The 20955-nt window shown below is 38.1% G+C and overlaps 1 protein-coding gene across 1 annotated transcript in view; it reads right to left on the bottom strand.

The window, feature by feature from the left end:
- FAM241A (family with sequence similarity 241 member A) overlaps nt 1–16642 on the bottom strand; it is a 40194-nt gene extending 23552 nt beyond the window's left edge. The window contains exon 1 of the mRNA XM_032401012.1: nt 16319–16642. Coding sequence (XP_032256903.1) covers nt 16319–16480 — 162 coding nt within the window. The 5' untranslated portion in view covers nt 16481–16642. The remainder of the gene's footprint in view (nt 1–16318) is intronic.
- Nucleotides 16643–20955: the final 4313 nt, after the last annotated feature.

Below are 20955 nucleotides of genomic sequence, written 5' to 3'. Positions count from 1 at the left end.
TACTGCTTATATGGCTTATATGCTAAAGACTCTCACTTTTTAGATCACAGCCTGGCCAAGAGAAAACTATTAGCAAAATATTTTTAATCTTTCCAGGAAAAAAAAAATCTCTGTAGTTTTAATTTTATTTTCCCCCATTTTTAAATGGAATCCCCTCCCATTTTTATTTGCTTATTAGCCATTTGTTCAATAAACTTATGTTCTTTTTAAGATTTTATTTATTTGTTTGACAGAGAGAGAGACAGCGAGAGAGGGAACACAAGCAGGGGGAGTGGGAGAAGGAGAAGCAGGCTGCCCGCGGAGCAGGGAGCCCGATGTGGGGCTCGATCCCAGGACCCTGGGACATGACCCGAGCTGAAGGCAGACGCCCAACGACTGAGCCACCCAGGCCCCTCTGTTCAATAAACTTATTAAACACACACATTCCAAGCCTTTGGTCCTCCAAAACGTCATTATGTGGGTGTTGTTAGACTTTAGAGGTCAAGTGACTTCCCCAGAATCAGAGAACCAGCCAGGATTTGAAGGCAGACTTCTGAATATAAATCTGAGCTCTTTCTAATAAACTGTGATGCAAACCTTTGTGCAAAAGAACTGAGCCAGTCATTAAAAAGAAAGCAAATATTTAAACAAATTCATAATAAGGTGTGATTATATGATACTCCTTAAGAAATGTATTTTTTAAGAGATGAAATTTGTAAGTCCATAATTAATTTACTTTACTTTTCCCTCTCTTCTTTCCACAAAGGATTTGAATTTACTTACAGTAGGAACAAATGAAATAGTAATTAAAAAAACAGAGAACTGGAAGGTGGGATGGGTGGGAAAGAATTGAGAATTTAGATTGGGGAAAGATAAGTTACCACAATTACTAAAACCAAACCTCAAATTTGGTTCTACCATCCTAGGAAGTCAAAGCAAAAGAAGGGGCACAGCCACGTAATTCTCACTTCCTTTAGTTCTCTGCTCAAACATCACCTTAGTGAGGCCTTCCATGATCACCTTCTTTACAACAGCAACCTTACGCCATGCCCACATTCCCTACCACCTTCCCTCCTTTTATTTTTTTCCATAGCACTTATAACCCAGTTTCTTGTTCATTTATTCATTGTCTCTCCCCTTACTACAATGCAAGTTTAATGAGGAAAGCAATTTGGGCCTATTTCTATTTGTTTCTTTGTATCCTGGGTTCATAGAACAGTACCTGGAAAATAGGAGGAGCTCAATAAATTTTTTGAATGAATGAATGAATAAAAAGCTATCGAGAAAGCATACGCTAAACAGAAAAATAAGGAACAAACAAATAATACAGAAAACTGTCTATAATACAATAACGATAATCAGTTGTTAAAGCAATTCATGTTTAGTATGAACCAAATGGAAAAAGAAAATATCTTCAGTCTATGGCCAGGTTGTTAAAGCAACTGAGGTCTTAAAACAGTGCCTAAGTATGAAGTGTCCAAAGACAGATTTCCAAATAGTTAATCATTTAAACTCCAAAGGGAAAATATTATTATCCAGAAATAGCAGAATCATTATATCCTTTTAATTATATTACTGTTAAATAGACTGTGCATACATATTGAATAATTAAGAAGTTTGGTATTTAATTTTTTCTTCAGATATTTATTCTCCAGTGTATTACACTGGGTAATTTGATACCATGGATGGTCATACTAAGTGGTTAACTCTCTATGAAGAAATCACTTTGTTCTTCCCTTCTTTAAATTTAAAAACTTAAACTAATGTACCTCTACATTCCTGTGAAACTCTTGAGTTGACAAAATTGTCTTTGAAACCAATAACCATTTGACACATGCCAGGATGATATAAGCAAGCAGTTGGAATTTGTGCGCTAAATAAAAACTCAACATAGATATGAAAGCAGCAATCCTGTTCTCACCAAAATTTTTCAGTAGTTATCTTAGTATCAGGGGAAGTTTAGCTATATAACCCAACAGAAAGAACTTCAAATATAAATCAATCCTTGCTTTTCACATACATATAAATCATGTATTTTTATATGCACATTGAGTATATAATATTACAATGGGAAAAGATTAGAATAGAATTAATATTTTCTAGCAGCATGAAACATTATAATAGGAGAGATCAAGTACCCTCACTATCCAAAAATTAATCTATCCATGTAGCAAATTTTAGAAATCACTTTGTTTCTTTATTACTATAAGGAAATTAAGAAAAAGTAAAAAAATTATGGAAACTCTGCCTTGTTGAGGATATTGTTTAGCCTTCATAGCTTTTGAGGTATTTTACATCTATAATTACAGATAACCAATAGCAATGAAAAATAATTCTTATCTATAGACACACAAATAAATTCTGTTCCAGTGGAGTTCAATTGTCTTCCCTCCCCTGGCTATGGGAAAAAGCCAGTTTCGAGTACATTTGTAAGTTTATTTCAACATATCTTTTTCCCATATACATTTTTGATTTTTTGATTTCACCTGTGAATCAGTTGTAACATTTGCTTGGTTTCCTCATTAATGATGAGTTAAGTAAAATCCTTAACATGATCATTTTATATTTAATGACACTATACTTTTACCTCTTCTTGAAAATTATCCTTTAACAATGCTGTTATTAAAATGACTGATATGAATTTTAATTTATGTTAGCTCTTGGTTTTATCTACTATCTTTTCTATGTCGAGCTCAAGAAAAATTAAAAATTAAATTTGCAAATTTAGACCAATTACATAAGTTAATACCAGTTAGTATTTCAAGATCCTATGTTCATTAGCCTTTCGCCTTCTCGATAATGGGGTGGTTTTAAAATACAGCATATCAAGAAACACAGTCCTTGCCTACATTCTTACAAGTATCTTAGAAGGATCCTTAGCTCAATACACAACTAACACTACTAGTTTCTTTTCTGCTGATTCTGACAATAGAGAATGTTCCTGTTATATACAAAGTCCTCTCTCTTTCAAAACTAATTTTTGTCATAATTACCCCTGGGAAGCCACATTACTTCAGCCAAAACATTAATTGAGTTTTTACCAGCAGTGTTGTTTTGGATAGAAGTTTTTACAGACTCTATATTGCACCTCAGAGATGCCAAAATAATTGAAGCATTTGCCACAAAATGTGATCTCTGCTCTCACGTTCTTCTGTGAGCCTGTGAGGGGGGAGTGGATAGTGGCAGAGAATAAATACTTTAACAAACAAATGATTAAGATAATTTCAAGTAGTGAGAAGAGCTATGAGGAAAATATAACATAATAGTGGAATAGAAGAAGTTGGGATGCGTTGGAGGTTCTTTATACGTGGTAAGCAGAGCTGGGATCTCAGAGAGGTAACAGTTAGGTTGATGATATAAGATCCGTCAAGGGAAGTTCTGGGGAAAAGAGTCCAGGCAAAAATCCTGAGACAGAAAGGAGCTGGCTATTTTCTTGATCTTGACTTGGGATCTTGACTATGATCTGCATTAGAAATATATTTTATACCTTGACCCAGTACATATAAACTAAAGTTCTACAAAATGACACTCATACCATGTGTGATAGATTCTAACACTTTTTATCTATCTTATCCTGTTCACAATCCACTAAATTGGTTTGATGGCCCAACACTAGCTTGGTGGTTAAAAACTCAGGCTTTAAGCATGGGTTTGAATCTCAACTTCACAACTTACTAGCTGTGATACTTTCAGTAAATTACTTAACCTCTCTGTGCTACATTTTTTACATCTTTAAAGTGGGGGCAATAATGAGGTCTGATACCATATTTCCCTCCAGAAACACAGAACCAGTTTATACTTTTAACTGTAGTGTATTCTTATGTCATATAATTTCTCTAAACCCTCACCACTTATCTTTTTAATCTTTAACAACTGGATGGGTGAAAAATAATTCCTAATAGTTTTAATTTGCATTTCTTTTATTTCTAGTGAGGCCGGACATTTTTCTTGTTCATTGGATATTAAATATAATTGCAGTTTTCATTTCCTATAAAATGTACAAAAATAATATGTTAAACATAAAAATTTACTAACCATATAAAGCTTCACCTAACTACAGCATTATATATTATAACTTATGTTTATTATTAGATTTATACTTGTTTGCTGTTTCCTCTTATTTAAGATTTATTTATTTATTTTAGAGGCAGGGGAGTGGCAGGGGGAGAGAGAAAGAGAGAGGGAGAGAGGCAGACTCTCCATTGAGTGCGGAGCCCAATGTGGGGCTCAATCTCACGACCCTGAGATCATGACCTTAGCTGAAATCAAGAGCAGAAATTAAGAGCCACCCAGGTGCTCCTTGTTTGCCATTTCTAACTAGATGCAAAGTTAGAGCATTTATTATTTATTTCCACTTATCTCCTAAAATTACATAGAACCAGTAAAGGAAAAAAAAAAACTTTTTGAGGAGAAAATCAATGAGAATATCAGCTAGTTCTTTTTGTTTGTTTTATTTTAAGTTGGTTTGGTTTATTAAAGTATAATTTAAATATAGTTCAAGTAACCCTTTTTAATATACAGTACTGTAAATTGTTTTTAAAAAATTATTATTGAAGTATAATTGATACACACATTAGTTTCAGGTGTACTATTGGCTAGTTCTTGAATTGGTCTGTCAAATTATTGTAAACTGAAAAATATGAAAATTTGTATTCATTTCCATTTTAACCAATAGGATCCAATATTTTATTTTATTTATTTTATTAAGTTTTAAAACTTTAATTCCAGTGTAGTTAACATGCAGTGTTATATTAGTTTCAGGTGTACAATATAGTGGTTTAACATTTCTATACATTACCCAGTGCTCATCATGATAAGTGTACTCTTTAATCCCCATCACCTATTTTACCCATCTCCTACCCACCTTCCCTCTGGTAACCATCAGTTTGTTCTCTGTAGTTAAGAGTTAGGATCCAATGTGTTAAATCACATGTGCAAACATACCCAAATGAAACCATCAAGTATTCAAAAAGATAACACAATTTCAGCCAAAGCTATTAAACATGCTTAAAATTTGCCTATGGGCTGCCTCGCTGGCTCGGTCAGTAGAGCATGTGACTCTTGATCTCAGGATCATGAGTTAAAGCCCCTCCTTGAGGGTGGAGATTACTTAAAAAAAAAAGTTGCCTATTGTAGAGGAAGAGAATTATTACATAATGAAAAAATAATTAAATAAGAAAAAAAAGGGCTATGCATGAACTAATGAGAGATAGTATTAGGCCATGAAGTGAAGAATATGATTAATTCAAACTGTAGGTTAAAAATTTCTACACTTTGTACTTTTCCTAAAATCTACATATTTTTTAAGACATGAAGTATCTGGTGACTTTGAGTATCTTACATGTGCAGGGTGGTACACTAGATATTACCACAAGATGGAATAGCTTGTCCATTGAAAGTAGTCAAAATCAAGTATGTTTCCTTAAAAATGACTTTCCTTTTTTTTTTTTAAAGATTGATTTATTTATTTGAAAGAGAGAGAGACAATGCACGCATGAGCCGTGGGGAGGGGCAGAGGGAGAGAATCCCAAAGCAGACTCCCTGCTGAGCATGGAGCCTGATGAGGGGCTTGATGCCACAACCCATGAGATCATGACCTGAGCCAAAACCAAGAGTCGGATGCCTAACTGACTGAGCCACCCAGGTGCCCTGACTTTCCTTTTTAACTCTCAACTTGGGGAAGTGACAATAGCTTCCGTTATATGTTATTACTTCTGAGCACCATAAATAAGGAATTCTGAATGCAATCAGACTGATGAAATCTGCTGGTCATGGGAAATCAAATGTAAGTTCCCTGCCTCTGTAGATGGTCTGCATATGTTCAAGTAAAATTTTGATCAGGAAGATAAAAAAAAATCAATTTTTTCAGATTAATTGAAAAAGAGAATTAAAAAATCTCAGAGATGTTAGAAAATATCAAAGAGAATATAGTAAAAAGCACAAATAGAAATTTTTCTTAATACTGTGTTTAGATATTAAGTATTAATAATAATTTTATCCTATATTGAACATAAAGTTCAAAACATTTGCACTCTGCTTTCTCTTTGATCAGAACACTGATAAACTATAGTTGATGCTGTAAGAAAACAACAACAACAAATAAAGCCAATAATTTCCTCTTCCTTTGCCAAGATAAGGTGTAGCTGCCAAAGAGGTTAAATGGAAAAAAAAAAACAACCCACTGGATATGGGGGAAAAATAGATCAAAAGACAGAACATATCTTTTGCATCAAGTTAACTAGAAATTCAGTTTCTCTGCTGAAATGAAACTACTCTTTGCTTGTCTTATCATTTCCCTTAAATATACCCACACATACACACAAACACACAACACACTTAATGAACCAAAACATGACCAGTAGGGACTCCTAATGTTTTTGAAGGCTGCTACAGCAAGATAAGATTGCAATTCCAGAGAAGAAGGCAGAAAATGAAGATAGTGTCCTGAGGCTTAAAGAAGGTAGGGATAGGGGCGCCTGGGTGGCTCAGATGGTTAAGCGTCTGCCTTCGGCTCAGGTCACAATCCCAGGGTCCTGGGATCGAGTCCCGCATTGGGCTCCCTGCTAGGCGGGGAGCCTGCTTCTCCCTCTGCCGCTGCCTCTCTCTATCTCTCTCTCTGACTCTCATGAATAAATAAATAAAACATTAAAAAAAAAAAGAAGGTTGGGATAAAGATAAAGAGTTTCTACTTAGGCCTCTCAGGACAAGCTAACGTCATGGTACTTTTATTTTTTTCCCTTTAATCTTGCTTTACCACTTTTGTTGAATAGGAAATTGAGAATAACTTGTACACAGAAAGGTGGATATTCTTTTTCCTAGGAAGGATCAGTGACTCACAACTGAAAAAATAATCAACTGAAGATCCCCACAAAATGCAACATAATTTAGGTTGGCGAGTTAATTTTTTTTAGAGAAATATTAAACAGTTAGTTTTTAGATTAGTAAATCTTAATACTTTATTCAATACATAAGTAATATTTATTCTATAAACCTAAATATTACATATACTAAAAATACAGTTTTATGATGTGATTAGTTGAGAGGAATAAAAAGAAGGGAACCAGAGGGAAAAATGAGAGGAAAGGTAAAGATAAAATAAGGAACTAATATTCATTGAAAGTCTACTATATGCTAGGTATTTTGAATACAAAATGTCACTGAATCCTCATACAAACTTTAAGAAGTAGGTAGCAAAATACCTGTCACAATGAGGAAATTGAGTCTCTGAGGGATTAAGTGATTAGAATGACACGGCTATAAAATTGAAAAGCCAGAATTCAAACTTAGAACTGTCATACTCCAAAACCCTTTTCATTGTTCCATAATGCTTAGCTTCTACAGAGGAGAGGAGTAGTAGAGAGATGTATGGAGAAAAAGAGAAAGTAGCTGAGATGGTTAGGGAAGAATAAAAGACAATGGGAGAATGAGACACTCGATAGGAAGAGAGAGAAAGGAGATGGGTAGTAAGAGAGAAGGGAGGAAAAAGGATGTGAGAGAGAGAGAGCAAAATAGAGAACATTGTTTAAGAGATGTTGTTGGAAGAAGAGATAAGAGAAATGATCAGTTGAGGGACTGCCTGTTTGGCACATAGTCTTCAGAAAATAAACAATTTTTACTATCCATTGAAATATCTATTAGCAGAGTAATTATTCTTGACAACTCAAACTGCTGTAACCCTAATATTTTGAGATGGGTTTCTCAACTTTGGCACTATTGACATTTGGGCCAAATAATGCTTTGTTGTAAGGGACTGTTCTGTGCATTATAGGATGTTTAGCAGTATCCCTGGACTCTTTCTATTAGATGCCAGTGGTATCCCCCTAGTCTTCACAATGAAAAACGTCTCTAGCCATTGCCAATGTCTCCTGTGAACAAAACTGCCCCAGGAAAGAACCACTGATTTAGAGGTTTCACTCTGAATAACGATAAAAGCAAACAAAAGATGCCTACCATATGCAAAATTATTCCCTGAGTTACTCTAAAGACTGGATGTCCTTGGGAACAAGATTAGGTTAAGTTTAGGGATGAATTCACTAAGCTCATAACACTTGTTACAGTTATTGCTTGGAAACTGCTTTTAAAAGTATGAAAGGGGGGCGCCTGGATGGCTCAGTCGTTAAGTGTCTGCCTTAGGCTCAGATCATGATCCTAGGGTCCTGGGATCGCGCCCCACCTAGGTCTCCTTGCTCAGCAGGTAGCCTGCTTCTCCCTCTCCCTCTGCCCCTCCCCCTGCTTGTGTTCCCTCTCTCCCCGTCTCTCTGTCTGTCAAATAAATAAATAAAAATCTAAAAAAAAAAACATGAAAGGGAGCAGATCTTGCTACTTAAAGTGCAGTCCCTTCACCAGTGTCATCAGCATCATCTGGGGGCTTATGAGGAATGAAGCACCTCAGGCCTCACCCCAGATCTACTGAATCAGAACCTGCATTTTAATAAGAGGCACATTTTTTTTTTTTTTTTTGGTGATGATTTCTGACTCATGGCCCTGGAAATCTTGGGCAAACATCATCCAGTTTCTTCAATCCAGACCTTGGGGCTTCCTTTTCCCCAGCTTCACCCCCACCCACCCAGTTGACTGAACCACTTTCTAGAACACACCATTCAGCAAGACATGGTGGTGAACCTGGCTTTAAATCTTCATGATTGAGGGACTCTTGCACAACACAAAGTTAGGGTGGGCCATGGCATTCTTGGAAGATTGGAGGATGGAAGGGAAGCAGTAACCACTCTGTAGCTCATGTGTCGTTGCTGATCTGCTGCCTCACCTGGTCAGCACAAAGCAGCATCTGGACCTGCAATTGCTTTCCCTTTCCCCGGATCCTCCTCCAGCTTCTCCAACTCCTCATCCAGATGTATGTGTTTAGCTACTTGAGAAAAGGCCCTGGCTCTAGCAGGTCATCCACACTGGCAAGCTGGGAAGCAGTGAAAGTCAAGGTTCCAGTTAGTTTTCATGGAGTTTCAGCACATGCTTATGGGTTCCAGGCTGCTCCTGATTCTCCCCATTATTTATATCCATCTTTCCTCCTAACTGCCTGCCCAGTGGACCTCAAGCTCCAACATCAGACATGATTCAACAGATTTACAGACTGCTTAACCAGTTCCCACAATTGCTTCAGACCAAATTCCTCTATTAGATAAATAATACACATATAAAAAATAAATAAAAGTGTGAAAAGAAGTAGGTATAAACAGATATCTAGTTTTGAACTACACAGTCTAAGGGAGAGCAGCAGCTTTTTGTCAGGACTGTTCTCCCATTACGTGGGAGGCCTCTTTGCATATATGAAAAAACACTGGCTTTAGAATTTGGAGACCTGGGTTCTGGTTCTCTCCAGCACTAGTTAGTTGTAGGACCTAGAACAAATCACTGGCTTGAGGAATGACTGTTGGCTTCTTGTACCTCACCACGAGTTCAAATATATCCTTCTAGGGAATAGTTAAATGACTTCCTTACATATATCTACTACGTTAAGGGCAAATATGGTGAACACTATGGATTGACTTCCTTATCCTCTCTATTCCCTTGCCACTCAAAGTACAGTACACAGACATAGGATTAGCATCACTTGGGTGCTTATTAGAGATGCAAAATCTTAGGCCTTGCCCCAGACCAAGGAAATCACAATCTGCTCTTAACAAGAGATGATTTATATGCACATTAACACTGAGGAGCACCTTCCTCCTATGGTGACTTTCTAAATGCAGAGGCTAGGAAACTTGAAAACTGTATTTCTTAGATTTCTTTTCAGTGTGGGTTCTGTTTGAAAATTAGGCTCCAAAGCTAACATTTATATGATTATTATGTGCTAGGGATTGCTGTAAGCACTTTACACACATTATTCACTCATGTAATCCTCCCAACAATCCTATAAGGTAATACAATTATTATTCTCTTTATATAGATGAAGAAACTGAAGTCTGGAGAGGTTAATTAACTTGCCCAAAGTTACAGTTAGTAAGTGCAGAGTTAGGACTCAAACCCAGGTGTTCTGGATCTAGAATCTATACTGTTGATCAAATTTTTAATAGAACAAAGAGGAAGTTTAAGGCTTCCTTTTGCTGCAGTTTTTTTTTTTTTTTTTTAACAGATAATCCTGTGGAACATACTCTGGCAAGTGCTTTTATTTTGTTTATTTATTTTTAGTTAATTTATTTATTTTAAAGAGAGAGAGAGAGTGCATGCATATGCATGAGTGGGAGGAGCAGAGAGAGAGGGAGAGAGAAAGAATTTCTCCAGCTGACTCCCCGCTGAGTGCAGAGCCAGGGGGGACTCGATCTCAGGACTCTGAGATCAAGACCTTAGCTGAAACCAAGAGTCAGACGCTCCACCGACTGAGCCACCCAGGCACCCCAGACCAAAAGCAAATGCTTTTATAAAGCTATCTTCATTTATTCACCTACATATCTATGAACCAGCATTGATCTGAAAGTTCTAGGTATCACAAAGGCAAGAAATAGAAATGAAGCATTACCATTTAAAAGGAAGCAAAGTCAACCTTATCTATAGACTGGATGATTATATATCTAGAAGATGCAAAAGAATCAAGTCTAAGAGATGCTGGTAGTTATTAGCATTAGAATTAATAAAAGAATTCAGAAAGGTAACTGGTTAAAAACTAAATATATAAAAGCCAGTAGCTAGAAACCAGCAGCAAAAGGATAATTTGTGGGGAAAAAATCCCTTTCACAATACCAACAAAAATATAAAAGCTTAATATAGATTTTACTATTTATAACTACTATAAAGGATTGTAAAGCCAGGGAGAAAGTGGATTATTCAATCATTGGGAAAAAAACAAATCAAAACAAGACAGATTAGTTCCATACCTCACACAATACATAAAGTTATTCTAAAGAGACTAAACATACAGAATTTAAAAAAAAATAATAAAACCATAAACACACACATACACACGAAAATATTGGATGATATTTAACTGATTGTAGGGTTAGAAAGAATGTTCTAAACAGATATAGATTTGTATATATATTATGCGTGTATGTGTGATATGTGCAAATGAAATTACCAAAATAAATTCCTTTAGCTAATAAAAATTTAAAGCATTTCTAAATCAAAAACATCATTAACAAAATTATAAAGTCAATAGCAAGCAGAGAAAATATTTATAATCAATGTGAAGTAAGAGATTAACATCTTAGTGTCAAAAAAGATCAAAGAACATGATTAAAAAGAAATGCAAATGCTCAATAAATATATGAAAGGTTTAGTAAACCTCTCCAGCAATATTTTACAACATAAGATAATTTTGACCCACTAAATTGGCAAAGATTAATCTATAAATTATACCATTCATTACAGGCACGGATGGTTTCCAATCAGCACTCTCACACACCAATGTTGGAAGTGTACATTGGTGTGACCTTTCTTGAATGCAATCCTTTAGAATGTTCTAAGAGGCTTCAATGAGTTTGACTCATTGACCTAGTTCTTTCATTTCTAGGAATCTACTGCAAGGTAGAATTGTGAAGATTTACAAGCAACCTTACAGCATTATTTAAAAAGAAAGTTTGAAACACCTTAAATGTACAGTAGTAGAAAAATGGACTATTAGGCAGCCCTAAAAATAATTTTTACAAATAATTTTTCATAACACAAGAAAATGATACAACATGCTAAGTAGTTAAAACAAGAAAGCAAATTCAATATTACATTAAAACATGTTAAAAATAGGGGTGCGTGGGTGGCTCAATCATTAAGCGTCTGCCTTTGGCTCAGGTCATGATCCCAGGGTTGGGCTCCCTGCTCAGCGGGGAGCCTGCTTCTCCCTCCCCCTCTCCCCCTGCTTGTGTTCCCTCTCTCACTGTGTCTCTCTGTCAAATAAATAAATAAAATCTTTAAAAAAAATGTTAAAAATATATTTGTGTATACATATATACAGGTATAGTAATATATGAGAGAGAGATGAATGTACTAATACCAAATGTATGAGATACATTTTTTTAAATGTTTGATATTTTTTAACAGAACGTTACTTGGAGTGTGATTTCAAATGCTTTTGTTTTCTTCCTTAGAGTTTTCTTTATTCCTACATTTTCCAAAGTACATTACTTCAAAAATCATAAAGAAAGACCTTAGAGCTAAAGATAATGATTCTAAAGTCAATCTGAGGATAATGGGATCTCTATGCTCTAGGAGGTAAGAAAGGCCATCTTAGGTTATTCAGGTTGTGAACTGACACATCTAGGCAGATGCTATTCACACTGTAGGCATATAATAAAAGGACTAGAGATGTTTAGCCTTTTCAGTTATGCAGTAGATCAGAGACTCTCTTATATAAAGCCACCTGACGTTCATAGTCATGAACATAACTGAATCATCTCTCATACACACAATGAACAACACACACGTGAGATAGTTTTGCCCTTTCCCTTCAATCCCTTGGGCATTTTGCCTCTTTCCCTTGCTTATCTCTCTTAGATGCCTGATGCCTACTTCAAACTTGACACAGTTCCTTCATCTAAAGGACCTGTTCTATTCTTTCAAGTCCTCCTTTCTTAGGATACTTGATTTTTTTTTTTTTTTTTTGGTTTTGTTCTTTATTGAATGGAATCAAAAGTTTTGACATTTCTTTGAAGCTTGGAACTAAATTTCATTTCTCTGAATGATTCTATATCTTTTTTCTTAGTGGTGCAAGTTGTCTTAAGTAGCGAGTCAGTCTCTACAAAGTACTTCGGTCTGTTACCATTCTGATAAAACAAAAACAATTCTTCATTAACTTAACAGAAACAATTCTTCATTAACTTAACCGTATATGTATTTTTGCTGTAACTCTTAACACATGAACAGACATCTATTATTTTTGCACTAAAACAAAAGAGTACAATAGTTTTCTTCTATCAGTATTGTATTTAAAAAAGGTTAACATTAAAAACAAAGAACCATTATTTTCTTTGAAATATGTTAAGCTTCTTGCACATCTTAAGCTTCCTCTTGTGCCTGCACTGTTCTGCCAGTTTATTCAGAAATTTCTTTAATTTCTGATAATGAGGAAGGCTGCTGCGATGAGTATTCTTTGCAACTTCTTCATTTGTATAAGAGTGAACACAGCTTACAGTAAAACCCTGTTTAGGTATCACATAGTTCGGCAGCTGCAAAGAAAAAGCTAAAAAGATCGAGGAACTTGATCAAGAAAACGAAGCAGCATTGGAAAATGGAATTAAAAATGAGGAAAATACAGAACCAGGTGCTGAATCTGCTGAGAATGCTGATGATCCCAACAAAGATACAAGTGAAAATGCAGATGGCCAAAGTGATGAAAACAAGGAGGACTATATAATCCCAGATGAGTATAGATTTGGATCATATCAGCCCAATGTTCCTGTTGGTATAGACTATTAGGATCCTTGATTTTAACCAGGCCTCCTTTGTCAATCACCCTACCTGGAGAGACAAAAGAACCTTAGTTTTCTCTCAGATGGAGTAGCATTTAAGAACAAATAGTAAGAAAAAAATGATGCTGACAATCTTAGTTATTAAGAAAATACCTATGGGGCGCTTGGGTGGCTCAGTTGTTAAGCGTCTGCCTTCGGCTCAGGTCACGATCCCAGGGTCCTGGGATCAAGCCCGGCATTGAGCCTGACATCAAGCCCCGCATGGAGCCCCACATTGAGCCCAGCACCGGGCTCCCTGCTCAGCAGGAAGCCTGCTTCTCCCTCCCCCACTCCCCCTGCTTGTGTTCCCTCTCTTGGTGTGTCTCTCTTTGTCAAATAAATAAATAAAATCTTAAAAAAAAAAAAAAAGAAAAGAAAATACCTATATAACTATTTCAGTTTTACATGAAATAAATACCAAGCTATAGATACATTCTGAGCTGGTATCATACCAATGAGCTAACTGAAGAAACTTCATCAAGTTACCAGGTAAGGGCAAAACTCAGTGAAGGAAATAAAAATAGAAAGAATTTAATACAAAAAATTAGGGGCTGAAAAAAATCACTGAAAGCTGGAGGAGCAAAAGTCAGGAGTCTTCTAAAGCTACTGCGTTCAAGAGCACCACCGTAGCCTTGATCCACATATAAAGGAGCCTCTATGGAGGCCGCTGCCGCTGCCCCACGGATGCCACCAGTTCTCTCTCAACATCCATAAGGCTAAGACTGTGGAACACCAAGTGAGTGTGCTGAGCAGAAAGAACACCGGCAAGATAGCCTCTGCCTCATTTCCAGCTAATTAGTGTTGGTTCTCTTTCTATCATTGTTTCTGTGGAAAAAATTCACTTTAAATTCTAAATAACTAGTCTGCAAACCAAGTTTTCAAAAATATTCTATTTGTAATTTGGAGTCGGTGCGCTCTTAAAATAACAAACACATACCATCCCCTAAAGAAAAACTAGATGAAACAAATCCTTAGGTTGTATTTTATAGTCACCGAATTCATTTACTTCTTCCTCAAGCATTTGTATATCTGTAGTTACCATCATTGCAAGGGAGTGCATAAAAATTTTAAATTTCATTTGCAGGACTTGAAAAAAAAGAAGAAAACAAGCCTTGGTGATAATATTATCAATAAATGATTTATCACAAAAGCTTGCTTCTTATACCAAAAGGGTTGCATTGCCCCAATTTTTTGTTCATTTTTGGTTTCTTGATAAGAAGTTCTTCTTTGGTGCGGATTTGGGGTAAGTGCATATCTCTGGTGTAATTTTCAATTATTGTCTATGTAGGCTTACAGTACATAAATACATCATCTGATAAAAAAAAATTTTCAAACATTTCAAAGGAGTACAGGAAAATAAATTTCCATGACAGGCAATGAAAGAAGCAGGTATGCAAAGTGATAGGATATATGTTTTCTAGGATATATGTTTCATTTTTGTTTGTTTCATCCTTTTCCTTTGTACCATAAGCAATTTTGGTAAGACCAGAGATACTGATGATGTGAAATCCACAGAAGTGTAAATGAAGTAATATTTTACATGCTCCCTTAAAACATTTGAAAATTTACTTTGAGAACCTCGGTTCAAATGTATCCCCCTCACCACCACCACCATCCAGGGAGTTCCTGTTGCTGTTTTCTTCACTTTTCCAGTTGAACAACTAAACCAAGAGGAAACTAAGCCCTTTAGCTACTGAGTCATGGTATAGTTGGGGGGGGGGGGCACTAGGAAGGGAATCAGGAAGATCTCCTAGCGACCAATTATTTGCTTCAGTCACCATGCCATCTCTTATACTGTCATAAGGATGAAAAATTATACTTCCACATGGTGAGCCAGCCTAATGCTAAGGCATATTTTGTGTGTGCCATGCAATGGTATTTCTGTTTTCTAAATAAAATGTTGAAATACTAGAAGTTATACTTTATTAATGCATTTAGTGATGATATTGGAGTTTGTGAAATATGACAAAAAGGACAGATGGAGAATAATGAAAGGAGACAGGTATCAGCTGATTGTCCCAACAGTATAAGCTGGAGCAAAGGCAAATAATCATTTGCATTTCTGCTCCTTAATGTGATTCTGAAGGTTGGCTGATCTCAGGTATTTTCAAGAGTCTAATTACTGTTTTTGCTGGTGAAAATCCATCCTACATATGATTCAATTTCTTTTATTAAATTTCTTGCTTAATCTTGAAGACATTTGATATGTTGTAATGCCTATTATCATACTTCATGTAGTGAGAACAAATTCAGAGAGTTTCAAAAATTACCCAACTTCTTTCCCTTATTACCTCTGGCCTCTTAATACTTCTTTCCCTTTGCTACTAACTGAAAGCAATTTTCTTGCTTTTTCACTTTTAAAATGAAGTTTAGATCTCATTTGTGTTCATGTGAAGAACCTACTCTTGGAGAGTCCCTGTCAAGATATCCATTGTAATACTCGCTCCTACACATGCCTTCAGACATTGCTTGCTTATCTAGAGAAATACACCCACACCTTTTCAGAGGCGCTAGGTGTGGGTTCAGAAATGCCAAGATGGAGGGCAGGAAGGGAGCAGCTATCCCCTAAAACACAGCACAGGGGTATGGACTTGAAGTTGAAAAAAAAGTGTTTACATGTAAGGCTTTTAGATAAGTGACCGTTATGGAAGGTACTTCCACAGAGCCCTGGGTGTCGGCCTGAGCCTCCTCTGCCCGACGGCAGGGGAAGGGCCGTGCTGACCCCGCCAGGCACGCGATCCCGGGGCACTCGCCACCGCGCACGCACGACCCCGCAGCCCGGCCCAGAGCGCGCCGTCTAACCGCTCCTCGGGGCAGCTTCCCCGAACGCCGCAGCGACCAGCGCCCCACGCCGAGCAGAGCGCAGGCTCCGCCCGCCCGCCTACTTCCCTCCGCCGCCGGGTGGGGCTCGGGAAACCGGCCGGGCCGCGCCGCCCCTCCCCGCTCACCTGCTCGCGCTCCTCCAGCGGCCGCTGCCCGCGTCGGCGCGGGCTCGCCCCGGGCTCCGGCTCTGTCCCCGCCACCGGCCGCTCCGCCAGCGCGTCCCCGTCCTCGTCGCGCTCCCCACCGCTGCTGCCGCCGCCGCCAAGCAGCTCCCCGGCCGAGCACATCCCGTCGCCAACTCCCGCCGCCGGGACGGCCGCCGGAGGAGCCGAGCGTGAAATGCGAGGCAGCGGCCGCCACCCGAGGGCCGCCCGGAGATCGGCCGCGTTGCCACACACACGAGCCTCCGGAGCGCGCCCCGCTGGCCAGGGTGCCAGAAGTACCAGCCCGGCCCGGCCTCTCCTGTCACTGGCTCGCCCCGCCCCGGCCTCCGGGGCGGAGCCCACCCGGGGGCGGGGCGACGGCGGGGGCGGAGCCAACGGGGGCGGGTGTGAGACCTAAGAGCGAATGTGTGTGTTCGCGCGCGTTTGTGAGACTGTGTGTAAGACAATGTACATTAAGGGACTGTATGTATGTGTGTGAGATTGTATGTGAAGAGAGTGTCTGTGTGTATGAGATTGTGTGTGTGTGTGTGAAACTGTTGGAGTGTGTGAGAGTGATTATGTACATAACAGATTTTAAGAGATTGTATGTGTGAGAGTGTGTGTGTGAAAGTGTTAGAAAAGGAGTGTGTGAGAGAGACAGTGTGTGTATGTAAGAAAGTGTGTTTGTGAGGGAGAGAGGAGAGCATGTGTGTTAGGGTGTGTGTGTAATACACAGTTACACCCCAGCGGGGTACCTCTGTTCTTCCCTGGCACGAGGGCTGTGCCTGGGTGTGCTGCTGGATGCCTGCCTGAGTAGCCGTCCATCCTTTGCAAGTAATACACATTTCTCTGTCTCTTTTGTTCCTTTTGTCTTCTGTCTAGTATCTCTCTGAAGGTTTGTGTCTTTGTCTCTGTTAAGTGTTCCTCTGGGTGTGTTGGTTGTTGGAGCCTTGAGAGCATTTGGTAGGGTATCTGCCTTTGTGTATATTTCTATAAATGGGCAAGGATATGTCTCTCTCAGTGGATGGTAAGAGGGATACAACTAATTCATGAATATTTTCCTTACTACCTGTGATATTGTGATTTATAAGAAATATACAGTTGACCCTTGAAGGATGCAGGGGTTAGGGACACTGACCTGCACAATCAAAAATCCATGTATAATGTTTGACTCCTCCAAAACTTAATTACTAATAGCCTAGTGTTGACTGGAAGCCTTACTGCTATAACATATATAGTTGATTAGCATATTTTGTATGTTATACATATTATATACTGTATTCTTACAATAAACTACACTAGAGAAAAGAATATGCTACTAAAAAATAGTAGGGGAGAGAAAATACTTAATAGTCCCGTAAAAAATCCAAGTATAAGTGGACCTGCACAATTCAAACCTGTGTTGTTCAAGGGTCAATCATATATTTGGTTTTCATCCCATTCTGGGAACAGAGCTCCTAGAATCTTGGAATTTCCTACTGGAGGAGAGTGATAAATGTCTTTTGTTATGCTAATGAGGATACTTTTGGAAAGTCTCTAGTTAACTAAGGATAGGGACTAGTTGCCAGGAGAATAAGCCTGGTGATTAGAGGGTTAGAACTTTTAGTCCCACCGCCTGAACTCCAGGAGGGTAGAGAGGTGTTGGAAGTTGAATCAATCAGTGATGGTCAATGATTTAATCAATCATGTCTATGCAATGAAGCCCCCATGGAAACCCAAAAGGACAGAGGTTCCTAGAGCTTCTGGGTTAGTGAACACAAGAACATGTAAGCAGAGTGATTTGCACAGAGAACATGGAAGCTCAGTGCTCCTTCCAACACATCTTGTCCTATGTACCTCTACATCTGGCTATTCATCTGTATCCTTGTATTATCCTTTATATATATAAACCAGTAAAAGTTTCTCTGAGGTCTGTGAGCTGTTCCAGCAAATTCACTGAACCAAGGATGGGGTCATGGAAACCTCCAATTTAGAACCACTTGGTTAGAAGCACAGGTAACAACCTGGACCTGCACTTGGCATCAGAAGGAGGGCAGTCTGTGGCGCTGAGCTCTTAAGGTGTGAGATCTGTGATCTTATCTCCAGGGGATAGTGTCAGAACTGAGTTAGCTGCTTGGTGATGTTAGAAAACACACATCAAACTACCCTACCCATTTTGTTGAAGGGAAGTTGGACAGTGTTTAAAAAAAAAAACAAAAAAACTTTTTATATCTTTTATCTGTTCTTTGAGAAAATTATAGACTATTGTATAGAGAAAATATCAAGCTATTTGTCAATGGAAAATAAATATGCCTGTGTATGGAGAAGAATGAGTTACTTGGACTCTGATTAAAATGTCTTCAGGCCCAGAGAGGGAATTAAAATAGACAGAAACTTAAAGACTTGTTTTTATCTTTTTTTTAGAGATTTTTATTTATTTATTTGACAGAGAAAGAGAGTGCTCAAGCAGGGGGGTGGGGGGAGGTAGGCAGTTGGTGGAGGGGAAGCGGCAGGCAGAGGAAGAGGGGGAAGCAGGCTTCCTGCTCTGGGCTCAATCCCAGGACCCTGGAATCATGACCTGAGCTGAAGGCCGATGCTTAACTGACTGAGCCACACAGGCACCCCTTAAAGACTTATTTTAAAGACCTATTTCCTGTTTTTGATAATCAGGACTATAGAAACTAGAAGATATGCCTTTGGATATCACAAATTAGAAAGAAAATTAATCTGGTTTATTTCCTTTTTTTTTTTTTTTTAAGATTTTATTGATTTATTTGACAGAGAGAGACACAGCGAGAGAGGGAACACAAGCAGGGGGAGTGGGAGAGGGAGAAGCAGGCTTCCCGCTGAGCAGAGAGCCCGATGTGGGGCTCGATCCCCGGACCCTGGGATCATGACCTGAGCTGAAGGCAGACGCCTAATGACCTGACCCACCCAGGTGCCCCTATTTCCTTTCTTAAAAGCCTTTTAAAACCCAGAGGAAAGTATTTAATATTATATATATAATCAGAAACAAATATCACCATGGGAAGCCAAAAACATTCCCTGATGGGCCTCTTTGCTTTGCTCTAATGACAACACTTTCATTCTTGAAATTTTGCTTTGGCTCTCAGTAGTGTTTCTTATAAAAAGTTGCCTTATAAATGTATTACAAAAAGCTTTATGATTATATATAGTGGCACAGAGAACATCAGCCTTTTACTGCCAACTCTGGATGGAGCTTAAGGCACATTTTGAAGTTCTCCCTCTTTTGGCTTGTGTCTGACAACTTGATAAGTCAAGCAGTTATGTGCTCTTCAGTCAGGCTACAGAGTGAACAGAAATTGCTTATATACATGAAGATTCAGAAGGCACAGAATATGTATATAGCAGGGCAGGTAAAAAGAGTAATATAGAGATTAGTTTTGTTCAACTTGGTGGTCAAGTCTTACAGAAGTCCTTTAGTCTAGAATATACTCTCTGGCCTTTCAGAGATTCGGGCTTCTTCTGAATTGTTGTCAGTCATTTAACACATATTTATTGAACACCACTAGGCATTAGCCCCAGGTCTATGTCCCTACTCTTAAGAAGCTTCCATTTTATTCTCTTTCAAATTCTCATCTGAGTATCTGGCAAAATTTAAGAACTTCCTCCAAAGGGTGGCCAGAATCCTCTGATCCTCAGCCAGGACTGATGTCACAACTTCTTCCTTTTCTTAGTGTTGTCTACCTTTCATTTAGTGGATGAGTTTCTCTTTGAACTGTGATTCTTTTGTTCATAGACTTTGGTCTTTCCTGGAGATTTAGGGAATCACCTCTTAAAAAAAAAATCTAATAGTAGCATTTTGTGAAAAAGACATTATTCAGGTTACATCCCAGATAACACACTTTCAACCACATCTTATGGGAGGGGCAGCCTGTTTTCACTGGGCTGCACAATATGGATATTATACATAAAAAGCTATTATTGCTAGTTACCTGTGGCAAATATATTTGCTATTACCTAGTCAACTATGACATGTTGGTCTCAAATTGTGCGTAGTTTAGTTGTGATTTTATTAGTGTATTTACCTTGTGTTTTCATAGGAATTAGTTAAGTAGTAAGAAATAGATGCCTGTCTAAGGAGTGGCCTATGTAGTGCAAATGTGTCTTGTGCAGTTGCTGTGGGAATAAGAACTTTTAATCTCTCACTTTCACACCTTTAATAGCTTATTTTTAATGTTCTTTCACTCTTATTTGGACATCTTTCCAGAGGAAAATGAACAAATCAGAGCGATCTTTACTCATTTAGTAACAGAATCTTAGAAAAACAAGTGCAAATCAAAAAAATTTGCTTTTTTTCATAATACTATGATGTTAATTTATTATGTTTCATGTGCTTTAATTTTTGCTTCATATATGATTTTTTATCTGCTTTTCTGTTTAGCAGAGGCTTCAGTATGGGGAATTATTTTTGAGATGTTTGGAATCTGTTCAAAATCCCAGGAAAAAGTATGGTTTCTGGATTAACATATGTGAATTTAAAGGAAAAGGAACTTATTGGAGAACCTGCACTTTCTTTAGCATTCCTTCAGTTTCAGGAAGCTGTATCAGAGAGATGTTGAACCAATGCTTGCTCAATGTTCTCTAGCCTTCCCAGAGAGACCACTCTGATTCAGAGG

Source organism: Phoca vitulina, unplaced genomic scaffold (assembly GCF_004348235.1).
Source record: "Phoca vitulina isolate PV1807 unplaced genomic scaffold, GSC_HSeal_1.0 scaffold3, whole genome shotgun sequence".
NCBI classification, from domain to species: domain Eukaryota; kingdom Metazoa; phylum Chordata; class Mammalia; order Carnivora; family Phocidae; genus Phoca; species Phoca vitulina.
The sequence above is the reverse complement of the archived record's forward strand: the minus strand, read 5'-3'. Positions and strand labels throughout refer to the sequence as shown.